The sequence below is a fragment of the Leucoraja erinacea genome, chromosome 20 (assembly GCF_028641065.1).
Source record: "Leucoraja erinacea ecotype New England chromosome 20, Leri_hhj_1, whole genome shotgun sequence".
Classification (NCBI taxonomy): Eukaryota; Metazoa; Chordata; class Chondrichthyes; order Rajiformes; family Rajidae; genus Leucoraja; species Leucoraja erinaceus.
This window is the reverse complement of record NC_073396.1, coordinates 15,567,149-15,585,849: the sequence shown is the minus strand read 5'-3', so window position 1 is coordinate 15,585,849 and position 18,701 is coordinate 15,567,149. Positions and strand designations below refer to the sequence as shown.

General features: G+C 43.5%; 1 protein-coding gene across 6 annotated transcripts in view; it reads left to right on the top strand.

Annotated features, from left to right (window-relative positions):
* The window catches only part of ints1 (integrator complex subunit 1), a 93,725-nt gene that overhangs the window by 24,096 nt on the left and 50,928 nt on the right, over positions 1 to 18,701 (top strand). For all 6 annotated transcript variants that reach the window (XM_055651346.1, XM_055651344.1, XM_055651343.1 and 3 more), the window contains exons 16-25: positions 1,569 to 1,665; positions 2,852 to 2,943; positions 5,283 to 5,343; positions 7,074 to 7,271; positions 8,097 to 8,226; positions 10,623 to 10,802; positions 11,520 to 11,669; positions 13,266 to 13,451; positions 14,426 to 14,530; positions 16,023 to 16,190. In XM_055651346.1, the coding sequence (XP_055507321.1) occupies positions 1,569 to 1,665; positions 2,852 to 2,943; positions 5,283 to 5,343; positions 7,074 to 7,271; positions 8,097 to 8,226; positions 10,623 to 10,802; positions 11,520 to 11,669; positions 13,266 to 13,451; positions 14,426 to 14,530; positions 16,023 to 16,190 (1,367 nt within the window). The remainder of the gene's footprint in view (positions 1 to 1,568; positions 1,666 to 2,851; positions 2,944 to 5,282; positions 5,344 to 7,073; positions 7,272 to 8,096; positions 8,227 to 10,622; positions 10,803 to 11,519; positions 11,670 to 13,265; positions 13,452 to 14,425; positions 14,531 to 16,022; positions 16,191 to 18,701) is intronic.

Genomic DNA, 18,701 nt, shown 5'->3' with positions numbered 1-18,701 from the left:
TCCCTATAGCTCAGCCTCTTGAATCCTGGCAACATCCTCGTAAATCTTCTCTTCGCTCTTTCCAGCTTAATGACAGCCTTTCTATAACAGAGTGACCAAAACTGAACATGAGACTCCAAATGTGGCATCACCAATGTGCTGTGCAACTGTAACATAACATCACAACTTCTATACTCAATGCTCTGACTGATGGAGGCCAATGTAAGCCTTCTTGCCCACTCTATTTTCTGTGACATCACTTACAGGGAACCATCCCTCAGCCCACTTGCCCAGCTGATCAAGAACCTGCAGTGATTTTTAATAACCATCTTCAATGTCTACCATTCCCTTCTTTAATATAATGCTCCACTGTCGATATCTCTGTTGTCTGTATTTGTCCTCAGATATTGTTTTCAAAATAAAGCATATGCTGATACTATTGCAAGGTAATACATAGAAGGAATACATCTTTAAGTAGCTAAAAAAGAGGCTGCTGAGGATCGCCAGATTTCAAGGTTTCACAGAGTTCTGATAACTGGACAGTATGATATGTTGTTTATGAAATAAAATGATAACAGACTGTCAGGTGTAGAGGGAGCTGCTGTTCTACTCTTGTTTAGTCATTGCTTAATGCTCATTGTACAGCATTCTTTGGGATTGAGTCACATTTAAAAAATCTTTTCTGCTCCCATCCTTTTGGCACAGGGATTGGTAGGGTAGATGCAGAAATAATATTTCCTTTAGCAGCGGTATCTCAAACCAAATCTCAGTATTTACCCAGAGAGTGGTGAACCCGTGGAGTTCCCTATCTTTGGTCTGGAGGCCTGGTTTCTGGCCTCGGGAATGCATGAATGGATAAGGGGAAAACAGAGAGATAGTGTTGGCAATAAAGGATCAGCCATGATTGTATTGAGCTGAAGCTGGAAGGATTTATTGTCCTACTCCTTCACCTATTTTGCGATATTTCTCCCAGTATCAGTAATAGAGTATCTGGGATGTTGTCACTTATGATGCTCATAAGTGATAGGAGCAGAATTAGGCCATTCGGCCCATCATCTCCTCCATTCAGTCATGGCTGATCTTTCCCTCTGAACCCCATTCTCCTGCCTTCTCACCATAACCCATGACACCCATACTAATCAAGAAGCTATCTGTCTCTGCCTTAAAAATAGCCATTTATGGCCTCCACACCCTTCCACAGATTCACCACCCTCAAACTGAAGAAATTCCCTCTCATCTCTGGAGAAAAGTAATAGGTGACATTTCAGGTTGAAACCCTTCTTCAAACTGAGGCTATGACCTCGGGTCCTAGACTCTCCCACCAGTGGAAACATTCTTTCCACATGCACTCTATCCAGGCCTGTGAACTGTGAAGCTCTATTAACTTTTGGATACAAGAGAATCCCCTAGCTGTTGTTTGCAGAGATGTTAGACAGGTACATGGATAGGAGGTTTTAGAGGGATCTGGGCCAAAAACAGGCAAATGGAAGGCTACTTGTTTGACATAGACAAGTTGAGTCAAAGGGCCTGTTTCCATTCTGTATAACTCATTGACTAAAAATTCTATGCTTATTTTGTTCTTCTTTCAGATCTGCAAGTCCTTCATGTGGAGAGAGTTCAGTTGATCGATGCAGTTCTGAATCTCTGCACTTATCATCACCCTGAAAACATTCAGCTGCCACCAGGGTTTGTCTGCACTCTTTCACCTATCCACAATGAAGCATATTTTGCTAGATTTTAAAATGCAAAAACAGCTTATGGGAGGATACTTCTTAAATCTATTTTAAGGTTGATAATTTCTACTGTCTAAGCCTCACGAGCTACAGCACAGTAAGAGGCCATTCAGCTAATTATTAACTGTGCTGGGCTTTTGATAGAGCTACGCTATTAATCCCACCCCTCCCTCAAATCTTCGGCTCCCCTTTTCTCCATTTAACAGGGTTGTTCTTTTATTTTAATTTTAGAAGATTCTACGGTATGCTTCCACTTCCCCATCTGACACTGCAATGCCCAGCATTATTTAAAAAAAACCTTTTATCCCTATTGTGGCTCTTCAAAACAATCATCCTGCAGTAGCATGGAGAAGTGCCTGCCTGTTTTTGGCAATTAATTCATTGATTGTCACTGAAAAAGTGCATATGTAGACTCCGCAGTTCAACAGGGTATTGCTGGGTACAAGCTCATGCATGGAAACTGTTAGTGTGGTGACATTTGTGGTGTATTGCCGATTATGTATTTTGCCCCTAACCACCGCTTGCAACTCATCCTTGGTGAGGGAATTTGGGTACCTCCAGAGACATGGCTGGGGAATGTGAGCTCGCCTGCAATCAATCTGCATAACTCCAGAATAACATAAAATATATAATTTGTATAGGATGTATAGGAATTGCAGATGCTGATTTACACCAACGATAGACACAAAATGCTGGAGTAATTCAACGGGTCAGGCAGCATCTCTGGATGGAAGAAATGGGTGACATCAGTTTGAAGAAGAGTTTCGACCTATTACTTTTCTCCAGAGATGCTGCCTGACCCACTGAGTTACTCCAGCATTTTGTGTCTATATATGTGATTTGTAGGTTGATAATGCATTTATATATTTTGTACACAGCATTTTATTTCATACGTTAACTAGCACATTATTTCATTGTAATCAAATATCATTGATATAGATACAATGTTCATTGCTTTCCCAAATGCTGCCTGAATCTTTGAATGGTCTCGCCAAAAAAATGATTTGAGCCATTCCTCTTGTAACCTTCAGTGAAGTCCATATACAGTGTCATCACTGAACTATGCCAGTTTTGTTTGTGATGACATGTGATGTCCCCCATGATATTTGATTTGAACAGATATTTTCTTCATCATTCAGGTACCAGCCTCCCGCCCTGGCCATCTCATCTTTATACTGGAAGGCTTGGCTGTTATTGTTAGTTGTAAATGCCTTCAATCCGCAAAATATTGGTGAGTTTCTAAGTGACCTGCAAATATTGATTTTCACAAAGTACATTTTCACAAAATCTTTATGTCCCATGTGGTTCAGTAACTGTAAATGAAGCAAATTACAAAAACCTTTATATTAATTAGTTAGTTAGATTTGTTAATATTCATTGTATTCACCTTTGCAAACTGTCCCTGTTGCATGAAAAAGCAGAATGTTTTCACCTTAGTTTTTGGAGCAAGTGACACAGCGCAGAAATTTCCAAGTTTGACTTGGAATTTCTCCAAGTCATGTCCTAACATACTCCAAGTATGTTAGAAGCTCTTGAGGTGCAGCAACAGGAGGAGAGACGATTTGCCTTGGAGCTTGGGGAGAGAAGTTGCAGTTACGACTGTCAAAATTAGTGATCGGTGGTATGTAATGCACTTTGCGTGCAAACATCAGCTGAGGGTGGAATCCAGCTTGTCTCTGGCACCATCTAGAGTCAAATAGCCAGATTCAAGACATTCCTTGTCTTGAATGATACACAAAGTCGCCATCTGGATGAGTTCTCAGGTTGCGCAATTGCATACCTGTGGGAGTGATAAAGGGAATGATGAAGAGAGTAATAAGCAGCTGTTGATTGGAAGTGTACACCCAAATATTAGTGCCAACTTAGACAGGCTCATGAAAGAGGGATTGATATCTATAACAAAAGCTCTCATCTTGTTTATGATTCTGTGTGCGTGCGTGCTCCCAGAACTACGCCAAAACGTTACACGATAGCGCTACAATCTTTCGACCACTTTACTTACAGTTGTCTTGTGGTGTGTTTTTTTATCAAGTTTTGTTCAGATTGATGTTATATTTTACAAGTTATTCACATTTTTAACTTTAGAAAATCTAGTTTGAGAAAGAATCACTTGAACTTGCAGTGGCAGTTACAGGTATGATGTCACAATGGGATCTAATTTACATAAACTGCCTATCAACAGTGTTCCACCCAGGGCAATGAGAGATTAGTTACATTGTTTTAGGGGAGGGGGAGGAGGAGAAGTGTTATTTAAACATTGTGTTTAGTGGGGGTGTACGATGGGTGAGGAGTGAGAGAGGTAGGGAGGGGAGAGGGGTTATGGAGGTAGCGAGTGACTGAGGGTAGGGGGTGACTGAGGGTAGGTGAAAGGAGAGGGAGGAAGAGGTGAGGGAGGGAGTGGAGGAGGGGTGGATGTGAGGGGAATAGGTGAATGGTGGAAACGGGTAGCATTGGGGGAACGGGTGAGGGGTGCAATATTGCGTTTGGGGAACGAGTCACAACGGGTCAGACTTGGTCTAGTATTGTTCTAAAATCATCTCAGTTGCTTAAGCAAGGCTCTCACAAGGTTTTAACAAAAGTGAGAGACTCTGCTTGTGATCCCTTGTCTGCAAACTTACCTGCATCATGTAAACGGCATCCTTGCCCCTGGCAAAAGCATCAGCAGCTGAGAGGTTCCCCACCCTCCACTTCTCAGAAATTGGTGAGTCCATATTTCCAATTCCAATTCCAATCCAGTTCCAAGGTTTTGACTTGCTAACAGAACTGGCACAAGCAATTGATATTGGTTTAGTATTGATTTGTTATTGTCACGTGTACTGACATATGGTGAAAAATTTGTGTGCTATCCAGTCAAATCAAACCATACGCAAGTATAATCAAGCCATTACTCTAGTCCAATAGGTAGTGCAAAGAGAAAATACCCGAGTTCAGAATGTAGTGTTATTTTTAGGCCTCCTTCGGTTGTGGCTAACCATGGGTGTCTCCAGAGTTCTATTCCCTATATGGTGGACGCCTGTGCGTGACTTTATTTAACGTGGGGAGACTGGTGCACAGACAACCACCCCACGGTCCTTGACAGATCTGGGTCAGGATCTAGTGGCATGGAATCCAAGATGACCGGAGACCCTTTAATGCTGCAGCCTTCATCCGCCTTCCCAGCCGTTGCGATGCTCCACTAAGGTCAGCCATCGTCTTTCGCCTGTTCCACCGTTGAGGTCTTGGTTACTCTTTGTCAGAGACCTCCCCCTCGATCTTACGCCATGGGTGGCCCTACCAGGAACACAGCTCCAGACAGCATCGCTCTCAGGATATCAGGTCCACACATTGTGGTAACAGAGGCAGTGCAGGCCGTAATGTGGTAGGTTGGGAGATCAGGATTACATCCTTAGCCTATGAAACTATCCTGATAATAGCGGGGAAGAAGCTGTTCCCGAATCTGGTGGTATGTACTTTAAAGCTTTTATATCTTCTGCCTATTGGGAAAGGGGGAAAAGAGGGAATGACTGGGGAGTAAATGGTCCTTGATTTATTTTGATGTAGAGAATGCTGATGAAATGTGTTTGTCTGCAGGACTGGCTGCATGGGAAGGTTACCCTACTCTGAAGATGTTGATGGAAATGGTGATGACAAAGTGAGTTATTTTACCATGGAATAAACATTTCTTACAGGAGATTTGATCTGGGCACTTCTTTCCCTGGTGAAGTGTTGTTGTTGTGTGTGAGGAAATCCAAGTAGTGAATCTTTAGCATTTCCTACGCTCTGGGTGAAATAATTTTGTATCTCAGATCTGAATTACTCATTCTTATTGTGTTATTGTGTCCCCTGGTTACAGACAGCACATTCAGTGGAAACATCAATGCTACATTTAGCCCCATGAGTGTTTTGACAAGATCTGCTCTCATCCTTCTAAACTCAATACAGTTTCTCCTCCTACAACAAACCAACCACCCCATATTTTAAAATGCTTTTTCTACCTCCAAAGTAACGCTTCTACTCATGAAGATCATCAACACTTTGTTCCTCTGATCAGAATCATGTACATGGATGCATGTGTGCAAAGGGTTTACATGTGACATAATATTTATCCTCCTGTTGAAAGTAAAGGTACACAGCTGAAGTTCTTTGTTGATATTAATTGGCCAACTGCATATTTGCCTGTTCCTAGCTCTTGAAAAGGGATGAGAGGAAGCTGACGTCCAACATAAATACTGAAATAACCATTTGGTTTCAGTAGACAGCTTCTGTACAGTGCTTCTCACATAGTTGTGTAATCTGCACAGGTGAGCAACTGGTGCCTAATCTACTCTGCATATCTCTAACATCAAAACCGCAAAAGTTGGAGGTAGTTATCAGATCGGGCAGCATTTACAGAGAGGGAAGGAGAGTTAATATCTCAAGCCAATGACCTTGCATCAAAAGGCTCTGATGACATGTGATCAACCTGAAATGTTAACTGCTTCTCTGTCCTCAGATGCTGCCTGACATGCTGAGTATCTCCAGCATTTCATCGAGTCATAGAGCTATCCAGCATGGAAACGGGCACTTTGGCCCACCATGTTCATGCCAACCAAGTTGGCGAGTGCCATTTTCTTGCATTTGCCCAATAACACTCTAAAACACTTCCTATCCCTATATCTGTCCAAATGTGAAAGTCGTAACTATTCACTTCTATAGCCTCCTTTTATAGCTCATTCCAGATATGGACCTTCCTCTGTATGAAACAGTTGCCCTTGACGTCCCTCTTTAATCCCTCGCCTTAACCATATCCCCTTTGGTTGTAGAATCCTCTACCCTGGGTAAAAGACTGAGTTTTCACATTATTCATGTTCTTCATACACCTCAATAAGGTCACACCCCAACCCCCTACGCTTCATAGAAAAAAAAACACATTCAGCCGCTCCCTATAACTCAAGCAAGCAAGTCCAGGTAACGACCAAGTGAATCGCTTCTGCACCCTTTCCAACCTAATGACATTGAACCTATAGCTGATCGACCAAAACCGCACACATTACTCCAAATGCAGTCTCACTAATGACCTGTTCAGCTGCATCATGATTTCCCAACATTTTTACTCGATACTCTTCCCTCCTCACCATGCTATCCACCTGACATGCTACTTTCAGGGAACCATGCATTTATGCACTAAGATCTCTTTGGTCTACAATAATCTCCAAGGCTCTATCATTTATTCTGTAAGTCCTGTTCAGTTTTCCAGCATCTGCAGTTTTTCTTATTTATCAATTAATGTTGGTGACACCTTGCTACATTTCTCCATGAGACAGAATTACGAAGGGGACCAAGAATATGAAAATACCTGATTGTGTTCATGACTGTATAATACTTTTGCTTTTCTACTTTCAGCAACTTCTCCTACCCTCAGTGCACTGTGACCGATGAGGAAACCAGAAATGAAATGATCACTCGGGAGCTGCAGATGTCACAGAGAGAAAAGCAGGAGATTTTGGCTTTCGAAAGCCATCTAGCTGCTGCATCGACAAAGCAGACCATCACCGAAAGCAACAGCCTGCTGCTATCACAGCTGACCAGCCTCGACCCTCAGTGAGTGTGTGGGGAGGGGCGGCAACATTGATGTCCTCCCATGAATATGAGAGTGTATCCTGGTCAATGACCTTGTATCACTGCTTCTCATTCTCTTCTGGTACTTACTCCTCATCTCACAAATAGCAACACCAGCAAATGTGATGCACTTGAGAGTGCATGAGAGCTCCATCTATTTATTTGATGGATTGTCAAGCCACTCAATGTCCTGATCATTATTTTACTTCATCACCCTCTAATATAAGACTGTTAATGATAGTTACGCCAATGCATTTATTACATTTTTCTAACACTTCCATTGGATATAGCATTTGTTGCTCATCTGGAATTGTCTGTCAGGAGGCAGTCATGAGCCATCTGAACAATTGCAATCTGCAGAAGTAATACTCCAGTGCTGCTATTTGGGGAGTTACAGTGTTTAAACTTAGAGAAAATAACAAAAGAGCATATTTGCAAGTCAAGATGGCATGTGACTTATAAGGGAACTTAAAGCCGGTGAAGTTCCCACAAACAGTATCTACAAGCCTTGGCCTAGATTGTAATGGTCGGGTGGTTTGGAGTTGTTGAATTTTTTGCAAGTTGCTGCAGTTGGTCTACACTCATTCCATGGAGCTTCAATGATTGTGGCAATGATGGTTGAAGCGACAAATGTGGGCTCCATGTTTTTGTATACTCCTTAACATTGGGGTTTGAATGTGTCGAGGTACGTACAACCAATGTCAGATGCTTGGTGTTAGTGACTAAGGATTCATTTTTTTACCCCCTTTCTGTTGACTACGTTTTATTTGGTGTCTGATTTACTGACTGAGATCTCCTCCTCTCCAGGGGCCCCCCTCGCCGGCCACCTTCACAAGTTCTCGAGCAGCTAAAGAGCTTGAATCAGTCTCTTCGCTTGGGCCACCTGCTGTGTCGCAGTCGTCATCCTGACTTCCTGCTGAACATCATTCAGAGGCAGGTGAGTGAGCTCAGTTTTGTCTGGAGGTAGCAATCATTGACAAATGGATAGAACCTGCCTGTAAGTAACACTCTTCACATCCTTAGCACTTAATAAAGTGCATCACAGCCAAATAATTACTTTTCAAGTGTTGCCACAGATGGAAGAATCTCAACCGAAGGTGACATAGTAACAAGATTTGGAAGGATTCACTTATAAATGAAGTGCACAGGAACTTCCCGCAGAGGGTGGTAACTCTCTAGAATTCACTACTCCACAGGGTTATAGAGGCTGGATCATCAGGGACATTTGACAAGAAGGTAGATGAATTGTTGAAAACTTAAAGGTTGAAGGCACAAAATAAACCCGAGGTTCAGAGTGGCCTGGTCTGCTGCTGTATTTTTAGGTTCTAATGTACATAACCACATAGAGTAATACAGCATGGAAACAGGCCTTTCGGCCCAATGCATCCATGACAGCCAGGATGCCCATCTAATCTAATCCCTTTTGCCCATTTATGGTCCGTAATCCCTTTAAACCTTTGTCAAAATATATTTTAAATGTTATTATTGCACGTACCTCAACCACATTCTCGGGCAGCTCGTTCCATATACACAGCTTCCATAAATATACAGAGACTACTGCAACCTTTGTAATAAGTAATCCAGGAAAGGTCCAGAAAAGTGAATGGGTAATTCTGAAATGGAGCTGGGACAAGCACAAATATAATAGGGCATATTCAGACAAAGGACTTGGCAATGGGTTAATGGCATTTACCTACAAATCTGGTAATCCACAGGTGCTACACGGCCATTGCAGTATTTTTGAAGCAGAGTCAATGTTGTAATGAAGGAAATTGCAGCAAGATTTCACAAGCAGCAGTGAAATTGTATGCTTTAATTATCGGGGTCGAAATATAAATGCTGGTCAGATAATTGGAAACAACTATCCTGCTCCTTTACAAACCACTGAACGGGGATCATCTACTTTTCACGCTCAGTTTAATATCTCATCCAAAAGACAGCTCCTCAGACAGCGCCTTTCCTTTCTATGACATCAATTGTACTGAAGTGTCAGCCTTGATTATGTGCTAAATTATTTGGAGTACAGATTGAAGTCGTGACCTTCTGAGTCAGAAGTGAGACTGCTACCCTCTGAGCCAAAGCATCTGCTGTGCCCTATTGTAAACACCTGCCCCGACGACCTCCACAGAGTGCTATAATGTCTCACTTAGTACTAAGTGTGACAATGTGGAACTATAGGTGGCAAATTTATTTTATTGCTCTCTGGTACAGTGTGTCAGAATTTATTGTATTGGCAATATGTGGCAGTAAGACATTCATTGAGTGGTTTTATGTTGGCTTCATTTCTTACTTTAGACTGAGAACTTAGGACATTAACCCCAAATATATACGGCTCTGATAGTGTTGGAGATAGTATGAGGAAAAACTTGCCTTTCGCTGAGCTTGTGCTTTGCGGATGATTCTGTACCCCTCTGAGGGAGCTGTGTCTGAGGTGGCCAAAAAAAGTTGCACTGTTTGAAGCATTGCTTGAAGCATTCGGCCGAACGCACTATGGTAACTTCACTCGACCCCCTGCAGGAACTATACAACAGGAGGTGCAACTCCAGAGCAAATAAAATCATAGGAGACCCCTTCCACCCATGCAATGGACTGTTCCAGCTACTACGGTCAGGCAAACGCCTCCGTTGCCATGCAGTGAGAACGGAGAGGTTGAGAAGGCCTCTTCCCAGAGGCCATTCGGACTGTAAACTTCCATCTCACCAGGGACTAACTTTACTGAAGTTTTTCCTTCCAATATTTAATATGTAAAAGAATATGTGTGTGTTTATGATTGTGTTTATAGTTTGTTTGGTTGTTTGTTTGTTTGTCTTTTTGCACAAAGTCCGCGAGCATTGCCACTTTCATTTCACTGCACATCTCGTATGTGTATGTGACGAATAAACTTGACTTGATTAAAGCAGGTGATTCTGAGAGGTCGAAGACCCCTTTGCCCCAGGCACATTGCACCTAAACTGTGTCTTTTGTTGTTCTTGCTGTTTGGATTTGTACCAAGGAATCAAATTCTTGGATCGCTGTGCTTCTTTTTGAAGGAACTTTCTAATTAGTTCCTCTCTCCCACGCTTTTTTTTCATAGCTCTAGATATTTTTCTTTTAAATATAACTATCTGGTTTCCTTTTGAAATGATCTATCTCCACTGTTTTTTTTCCAGGCAGCATATTCCTGATTATCAATTTGGTGCATGAAAGAAGTTTTATCAGTTCCTGGGCTTTTTTATCTGTTATCTTAAATCTATGTTCTTTCGTTACTGATCCTCCAGCCATCCAGGAAATGTTATATTAATCAAAAGATATGTTTGAAATCTAAAGCGACTGATAAATTGTCCTTTCCTCCAGGCCTCGTCTCAATCCATGCCCTGGTTAGCAGATCTGGTACAGTCGAGTGAAGGGTCCTTGGATGTGCTGCCCGTCCAGTGCTTGTGCGAGTTCCTGCTTCACGATGCAGCTGACGAGGTGGCCACCACAGAGGAGGAAGACGAGGGAGAGAGCAAAGAGCAGCGGGCCAAGAAGCGGCAGGTAAGACTATATCTCATCAAGTGCACAGATATGATGAATGGTTGTAAATCGCTGAAAAAGCCTTGTTTACTCAGCATATGGTATTTTTATTGTTTTTATTTGGGTGGTGAGGCAACTTCTTGAACTACTGCCGTACTTCTAGAGTTGGCATTTCCAAAATGGTTTTCAACTGATGGTGGAGAATATAGACTTGGGGTCAGTGAAGCAGCGGTGATGAATTTCTAAAGATGATGAGGAACAGGGGTCTGAGGTCCTGAAGTCCTCATCCTACATGATAGTAAGTGTCACTGACTTGGGAGATGCTTCTGGAGTAGCTGGGCAGGTCGCTGCAGTGCATTCTGTGGATGGTCCACACTAGGCCACTGTGGAGTGAAGATTGATTTCTTTGGGATGTCGCCAAACACTTCAGCAGCACGGAAGAATGTTGATGTCCAGTCAAAATATGATTGTGAGAAAAATGGGTATCCTGTTTTGGTTATGCCATTTAGTCACACGTGGACAGAACTCACTTGGTCTTGAAACAGAGCTGTGAGATCTTATATGTTTGCTGAGACAGCATCAGTCTAACATTTGAATCAAAAGTTGGCATCTCCGATACAAATACTGGGAGCCCGGGTTTGCACTCACAATCTGGAGTGGTAGTTGAACCCAGATGGGTGGTATGGTTAGGCCAGTTTGCTTCCTAATTTTAACTTGCTAATTTACTCATGATTACAGAGACAACAGAAGCAGCGGCAGCTGCTGGGGCGTCTGCAGGACCTCCTGTTGGGCAGCAAAGCTGATGAACAGACCACCTGCGAAGTGCTGGATTACTTCTTGAGGCGCCTGAGCTCTCCACAGGTGGCCTCCCGTGTTCTGGCCATGAAGGTGTGTTGGAGTGATGTGCATCTTTTAAACGTCCTGTAGATGGGTATGGTTTTATTTTGATGTTCATGGGCATCATTGCCTTGTTACCTTTAAGCTGTCTGTGGTGAAGTACTCTCATTAACCACTGTAATTCCTGTACTCTCACTGTTACATTAGATTTCACCCGTGGAAGAGTCACAAACTAGAGGACATAGTTACAAGATAAGGGGCATTGTACCAGATACCATTTAAAACTGAGGTGTATCAGCATTTCTTCTCTCAGAGGACTGTGAATCTCTGAAATTCTGTGCCCCTGATGGAGGTGGAGGCTGGATTATTCAATATATTTAAGGTGGAGATTGATAGATATTTGAAACATCAATGCATTGTTGATATGGGGAACTGGCATGGAACAGGAGTTAAGGCCAGCATAGATGTGCCATGATCTTACTGAATGGTGATACAGAGGGAAAAGATCAAAAAGGGACCTGAGAGCTACTTGCCTCTACCACTTCCACCGAGAAGGTGGTGGGTATGTTGAATGAGCGGCCAGAGGAAATGTTGGAGGTGGGTGTAATTACAACATTTAAACAACACTGGGATAGATACATGGATAAGAAAGGTTTAGAGTGATATGGGACAAATGCAAGCAAGTGGGACTCAAGTAGGCGACTTGGTCAGCATAGACAAGTGAGGCTGAAGGGCCCGGTACCGTGCTGTATAACTGCTCTCCTCCTACTATTTTCTTGAGTTGTGTTGTGGGAGACAAAGGATGTTGACTGAGTAACTTTAATGGAACAGCATGTTTCAGGATGGTGTGTGATCTGGAAGATGGTGCTTTTCCCCACAACCCTTTTCCCCCACATACCTTTTCCCCACGTCCTTCTAGGCAGTAGTAGTCATGGTTTTGGGAGTTTCTGCTATGCATCTTATCAATGTTCTAAGCCAAGATGTGTGGTACTCGATTGGATGCCAGTTGAGAAGCTTTTTTTACCTGAATGTTGCTGAGCTAATTGCACTCAACTTGTGGCGAATATTCACCACATTTCTGGCTTGTGTCTTACGGAATGGCTTTGGGTTGTTCGGAGCAGAGTCACTCACTGGAAGTTACTCAGTCTTTGTCCAGCTCGTGTAGTAACTGCAGTGTTTTTATAGCTGGTATTTTTCCAAGCTCTTGTGAATTATGACACCTAGGATGTTGAAAGCAAAAGTTTTGGAGGGTGGCAATTCACATTTTTGGGGTAACACCAAAATGTAGTGCAGGTGAGATCTGCGATTTTACCTGGAACTGCTACTTTCCATTCTCTGTGTGTGAACATGAGGCCAGATAGGACAAATCAGTGGATTATTTGGCTGCATTGCTAAATTTGGCACAATACTGTTTTTTAGTGTCACATGTGCCTCCTCCACTCCATTTGTCTCCGGTAATTCATGAGTTTTACAATGTCAGATGAGGAGAGGTGCAGAGGGAGTGTTGTAAAATAGGTGCCCTTCTGCTTTGATATTGTGAAATAAATAAACATTTTTATGGTTTTGATTTGATGCCACGTTCAAAAGACCCCTCATATGCTGGGGATCTAATGTGGCATGAACATTAAACTTTATCCTTTGCTGCAGGGCTTGTGCCTGGTGCTGACGGACTCTGAGAGCAGTCTGCGGGAAATGGAGGAGCGAGAACAGATGATGGAAGAGGAGTCAAGTGATGGTGAACCACTCCATAGATATCAGTGGCTGCTGCGAGATCTTCCCAATCTGCCCCTCTTCAGCAGTGTCTGTAAGATGACTTCCTTGGCACTGCAGCAGGTGAGCTTTACAAACAATGTGAATGGAGTGGCTGGGTGTTAATGTTTTATATGGAGCCATACAGCATTGGCAGAGGCCTTGGCCCACTGCATTATTGAAGAAAAAAATATAGTAAAAGAACACAGGTCAGGTGAAAAAGGGGGAAAGCAAACTGGAGTAGCTTGAGTATTCTATAATGTGGCTGAAATAAAATGCATTTATGGGTGGAGGGTTTAATGCCTTCATATACTCATGCAATAAATTATAAATGCAACAAAATTTGTGGATTTTTATCATGCCTTTACAGAATAGTATCCCGTCATTCAAATACACTGAAGCTTACTCACTATTGTAATGTCAGAACGATAGCACCAATTACCAAGAGCAAGTTTCCACAAGCAGCAATATGGTTAACGCCCGATAATCTGTACTTTTAATTATGCTGGCTGTGGGATAAATATTCCACAGGGCACTGCAGATCCCCTATCTCTTCACCAAAATGATGCTCAGGGATCATATTTGTGAGTAAGATGGGACTTTCGTTTATTATTGTGAAAATGCAAAGTTCAACAGCGAGGTAGTATCATTATATTGCACTGACTTGTCAGCTTAGGTAATGTACTCGAGTTTCTGGAGGGGTTTTGAATTATCTAAATGAATGATCACAGTAAGTGCACAGCAGTCTTTGCACGCTTGCACTTGCTGCATGGGCTGTGGCAGCATTTCCTCCAAGAGCAGGGCTTTTCACCACTTGGTGGCGCTGGATTCCAGTTTTTGTTCACCTTCTCAGGAGTGAATCCTGTGCTGATCTGTTACTGGGTCTGGTGCGTTAAACTATTGAGGATTTAACCAGAGTGGGGAATGGTGTGGTACATAGCCAAAAGAGGGAGAAAAGACTAGGAACATACAAGAGATAAAATGCTGACATGAAAATGTTGCCGTTTATTTGAGTTGTTTCATTTTTAAACAATTTACTTATTAATTTTGATTTGCAGGCAATTCATGTGGAGACCGATCCCCAGACCATCAGTGCCTATGTTATTTATTTGTCACAGCACGCACCAGTAGAGGAGCAGGTTCAGCACAACGACCTTGCCTTGGTAAGAATAATGTGACGGGTTTGAATGGTGTGGAAGCAAGAAGAAAATAATTGAATAGTGTCAGAGCATGGGCTGCTGATTCACCCAGCAGTATATTTAATAAGATGCCACATAATAGGTTTTGACGGCGCATTAGACTGAGGGTGTAATATGACTGTGGATAGTGGAATGGTTAACATCCAAGAGGCATAAATGAGTAAACTGGAACCAGGGGTTGGAAGTTGACTGCTTAAAACTGAGATGAATGGGAAATTCTACTGAGAGTTCTGAATCTTTGAAATTCAGTATCCTGGAGTGTTGTGGAAATTGTGTCATTAAGCATGTTCAAGACTGGGTTAGGCTTTTGGATTGCTGGGGATCGGGAAGTAAAGTCGGGCATGACAAAATAACAGAACAGGCTCGAAGGGCCGAATGGCTGCCAGCTTCTTTCTCTTATGTTTTTGTGGGTTGTGAGACAAGCAGACTTATTTCCTCTCTGAACGACCTACAGCTAAACACTGATTATACACTACCTGAATATTCATAAATCCCAGTTGTTTGGCATCTCGTTATTTGCGGCCTGTTTCTCATGCTCCTGTTAAACTCAGCGGGGGCTCATTTACCATGCTTCCTTTAAACTTACCAGAGCTCTGGTTCAGTTGCTTTCTTTAAAAACAGAATGATCCTTCTTTCTGCGTTCCTTTAGACTTATCTGGGATCGGTTTCTCATGCTCTCCTTAAACACACCATGCTCTATTTCCCTTTAATGTCACTGGGCCTTCATTTCCTGCACTTCTTTAAGCACACCGAGGTTCTGTTCACCAATGTCCTGTTCTCTGATTAAACATACAGGGTTCCCTTTAAACTAACCAGTGTCCTATTTTTCTTGCTACTTCTACGTGCATTGTGTTTAACTGGAAAAAAATTATGTTAAAGTGTAACAACTTTGAAGAATTGAATTTGAATTGTGTTGGGGTACTAATATGATTAACATACAATATAGTCTGAAAGCTCTGTATAAGAAGGAACTGCAGATGCTGGTTTAAATCGAAGATAGACACTAAATGCTGGAGTAACTTTGCGGGACAGGCAGCATCTCTGGAGAGAAGGAATGGGTTTCGGATTGAGACCCTTTTTCAGACTGATTCTTCAATCTGAAGAAGGTCTTGATCTAAAACGTCACCCATTCCTTCTCTCCAAAGATGCTGCCTGTCCCGCTGAGTTACTCCAGCATTTTGTGTTTATCTTTAGCCTGAAAGCTCTACTAGGTTAAGAGCAAAGATCCTATAGCAGAGCTCTCTGCTATAGGATCTTTGGTTAAGAGAGTTTTGCTGCACTGCATGTTCCATTGTGTTAATTAGTTGAGCACCTTGTCTCATCGACCTCCTTTTATATGCAAATTTAACCAAAACAGTAGAAGTGCTGCTAATGGGAAAGGTGGGTAACGAAACACCATACTTTCCCTTGTTGTAATGATGTATATTTTTTGTGACCCATCATTTTGATCACTCAGGATGTTGCTCGCTTGATTGTCGAGAGGTCCACCATCATGACTCACCTCTTCGCCAAACACTCCTACAGATCGGAGTGCGAGTCAGTGTTGGTGGCGCTCATCGCCATCTTCTCCCGATACGTGAAGCGGATGCGGAAGACGAAGGAGGACGAGGAGGTGTACAGCTGGGTGAGTGGGTCCCCTCAGTACACTGGCTGGTTACACAGGCTCAATCTCCCGCGGTGGTGATGACCATATGGAGCTGGTGGAGCACGTTACCGACAACTCTGTCACTGGATTCATGAACTACTCGATGATGTGTGTTGTCAATTGGGTGTCCTGGTGTCTGCTGGGGATCATGCCACATCTCCATTCTCTTCTCTGTACAGGGCTGCTCGAGCCGACCTGAAAAGTGGTATTAAAAAGGCCAAGGCGGATCACAAGAGGAGCATAGAGTCCCACTTGTCCAGCAATAATACACGGGAGGTATGGCGGGGCATACAAGACATTACCAACTACAGAGGCTGTGCCACAAAGTCAGAAGACCTGAGTGCGCCGCTGGCAGAAAAGCTAAATTGCTTCTTCTCCCGCTTTGAAACATCACAACAGCAGCACTCACCTGCTACAGCCCTGTTCCCACCCTCACCTGGCTCCTGTACTACCCCACTCACTGTCGGGGAACACGATGTCAGACGGGTGCTCCTGGCAGTGAACCCCAAGAAGGCTACCGGCCCAGATGGAGTCCCTGGTAAGGTGCTCAAAGCGTGCGCCCACCAGCTCACTGCCATCTTCACCAGAATTTTCAATCTCTCCCTGGCCCAGGCAGTTATTCCGTCCTGCCTAAAATCAGCCACAATCGTCCCTGTGCCGAAGAAGTCTCCCATCACCAGCCTTAATGACTACCGTCCTGTTGCCCTCACTCCGGTAATCACGAAGTGCTTCGAGAGATTGGTCCTCCAGCACATCAAGGACTATCTACCACCAGACTTCGACCCCCACCAATTCGCTTATCGCCAAAACAGATCCACAGAAGACGCCATCACCGTAGCTCTCCACTCTGTGCTGAGCCATCTGGAGCAGGGGCAGAGCTACGTCCGGATGCTCTTTGTGGATTTTAGTTCAGCCTTTAACACAATCATCCCGGACATCCTCATTGGTAAACTGGTCACTCTCGGCCTCCCCACTCTCACATGTGCCTGGATTAAGGATTTCCTCACAAACCGGCCCCAGACTGTGAGACTTGGCCCCCACCTCTCCTCCACTCGCAGGTTGAGTACCGGTTCCCCACAGGGCTGTGTGCTAAGCCCCCTCTTATACTGTCTCTACACCTACGACTGTAGTCCGGCCCACAACAACAACCGCATCGTCAAATTTGCTGACGACACTACTGTGGTCGGACTTATTTCAAAGGGAGACGAGGCAGCCTACAGAGAGGAAGTCCTGAAGTTGACAACCTGGTGCTCAGAAAACAATCTGGCTCTGAACACCAGGAAAACAAAAGAGCTCATTGTCGACTTCAGGAGGCACAGCACCGACTTAGTCCCCCTACACATTAACGGCGAGTGTGTGGAGAGGGTCAACACCTTCCGGTTTCTCGGCGTCCATATCGCGGCTGACATCTCCTGGACGGACAACACGACAGCGGTCATCAAGAAGGCTCAGCAGCGGCTGCACTTCCTGAGGGTCCTCAGGAAGCACAACCTGGACTCTAACCTGCTGCTGACCTTCTACCGCTCGTCCATCGAGAGCCTGCTGACATACTGCATTACAGCATGGTATGGGAGCTGCACCATGGCAGACAGGGAGAGGCTTCAGAGGGTAACCAGGACAGCGCAGAGGATCATTGGTTGCCCTCTCCCCTCCCTGATGGACATCTACACCTCCCGCTGCCTTAGCAGGGCAAAGAAGATCACCAAAGACAGCTCCCATCCTGCGTTTGGACTGTTCGACCTGCTGCCCTCTGGAAGGCGCTATAGGTGCATCAAATCCAGGACAAACAGACTCAGGAATAGCTGCTTCCCGAGAATTATATCTACCATAAATTCAAATCCACACATGCACTGACTACACCGCCCAACACGGACTTCCATCTGTATATATGTATATATGTATGTAGCGCTGTAGAATTTGTGCACCTATTTCCCCCCCCCCCATCTCCCTTCTGTTTTGTTTTTCTGTTTCTTGTTTTTTGTGTAAAATTGTATGTATGCACTGAGTACGAGCAGCTTTCAGTTTCACTGTACATGTATAGTGACAATAAATGGCATATCTATATCTATATCTATCCAAGTGAAGAATCTCATTCAGAGTTTGTGAGAAAATAGGAGATTCGTATGATTGAAGGAAATCTAAAACCAAAGGTGTAATTGTTTTCTTTAAAGTAGAGATGTTTAAAATTATAACTGAACAGCATGGAAATAGGCCTTTCAGCCCATCAAATCCATGCTGACCATAAACACCCATTTACAGTAATCCTGCACCATTCCCATTTTATTATTTCCACTTTCCCGTTCATTTCTCCACGTTCCACCATCCACCTATGCACGAGTAGCAATGTACAGTTGCCAGTTAACCCACTTGCACATGTTTGAGATGTGAGGGGGAAAGTGATAAGTCTACATAGGTAACATTAAAGGTCAGGATTGATCCCATGTTGCTGGAGCTGTGAGGAAGCAGCTCTTCTAGCTGTGGCACTGTGAA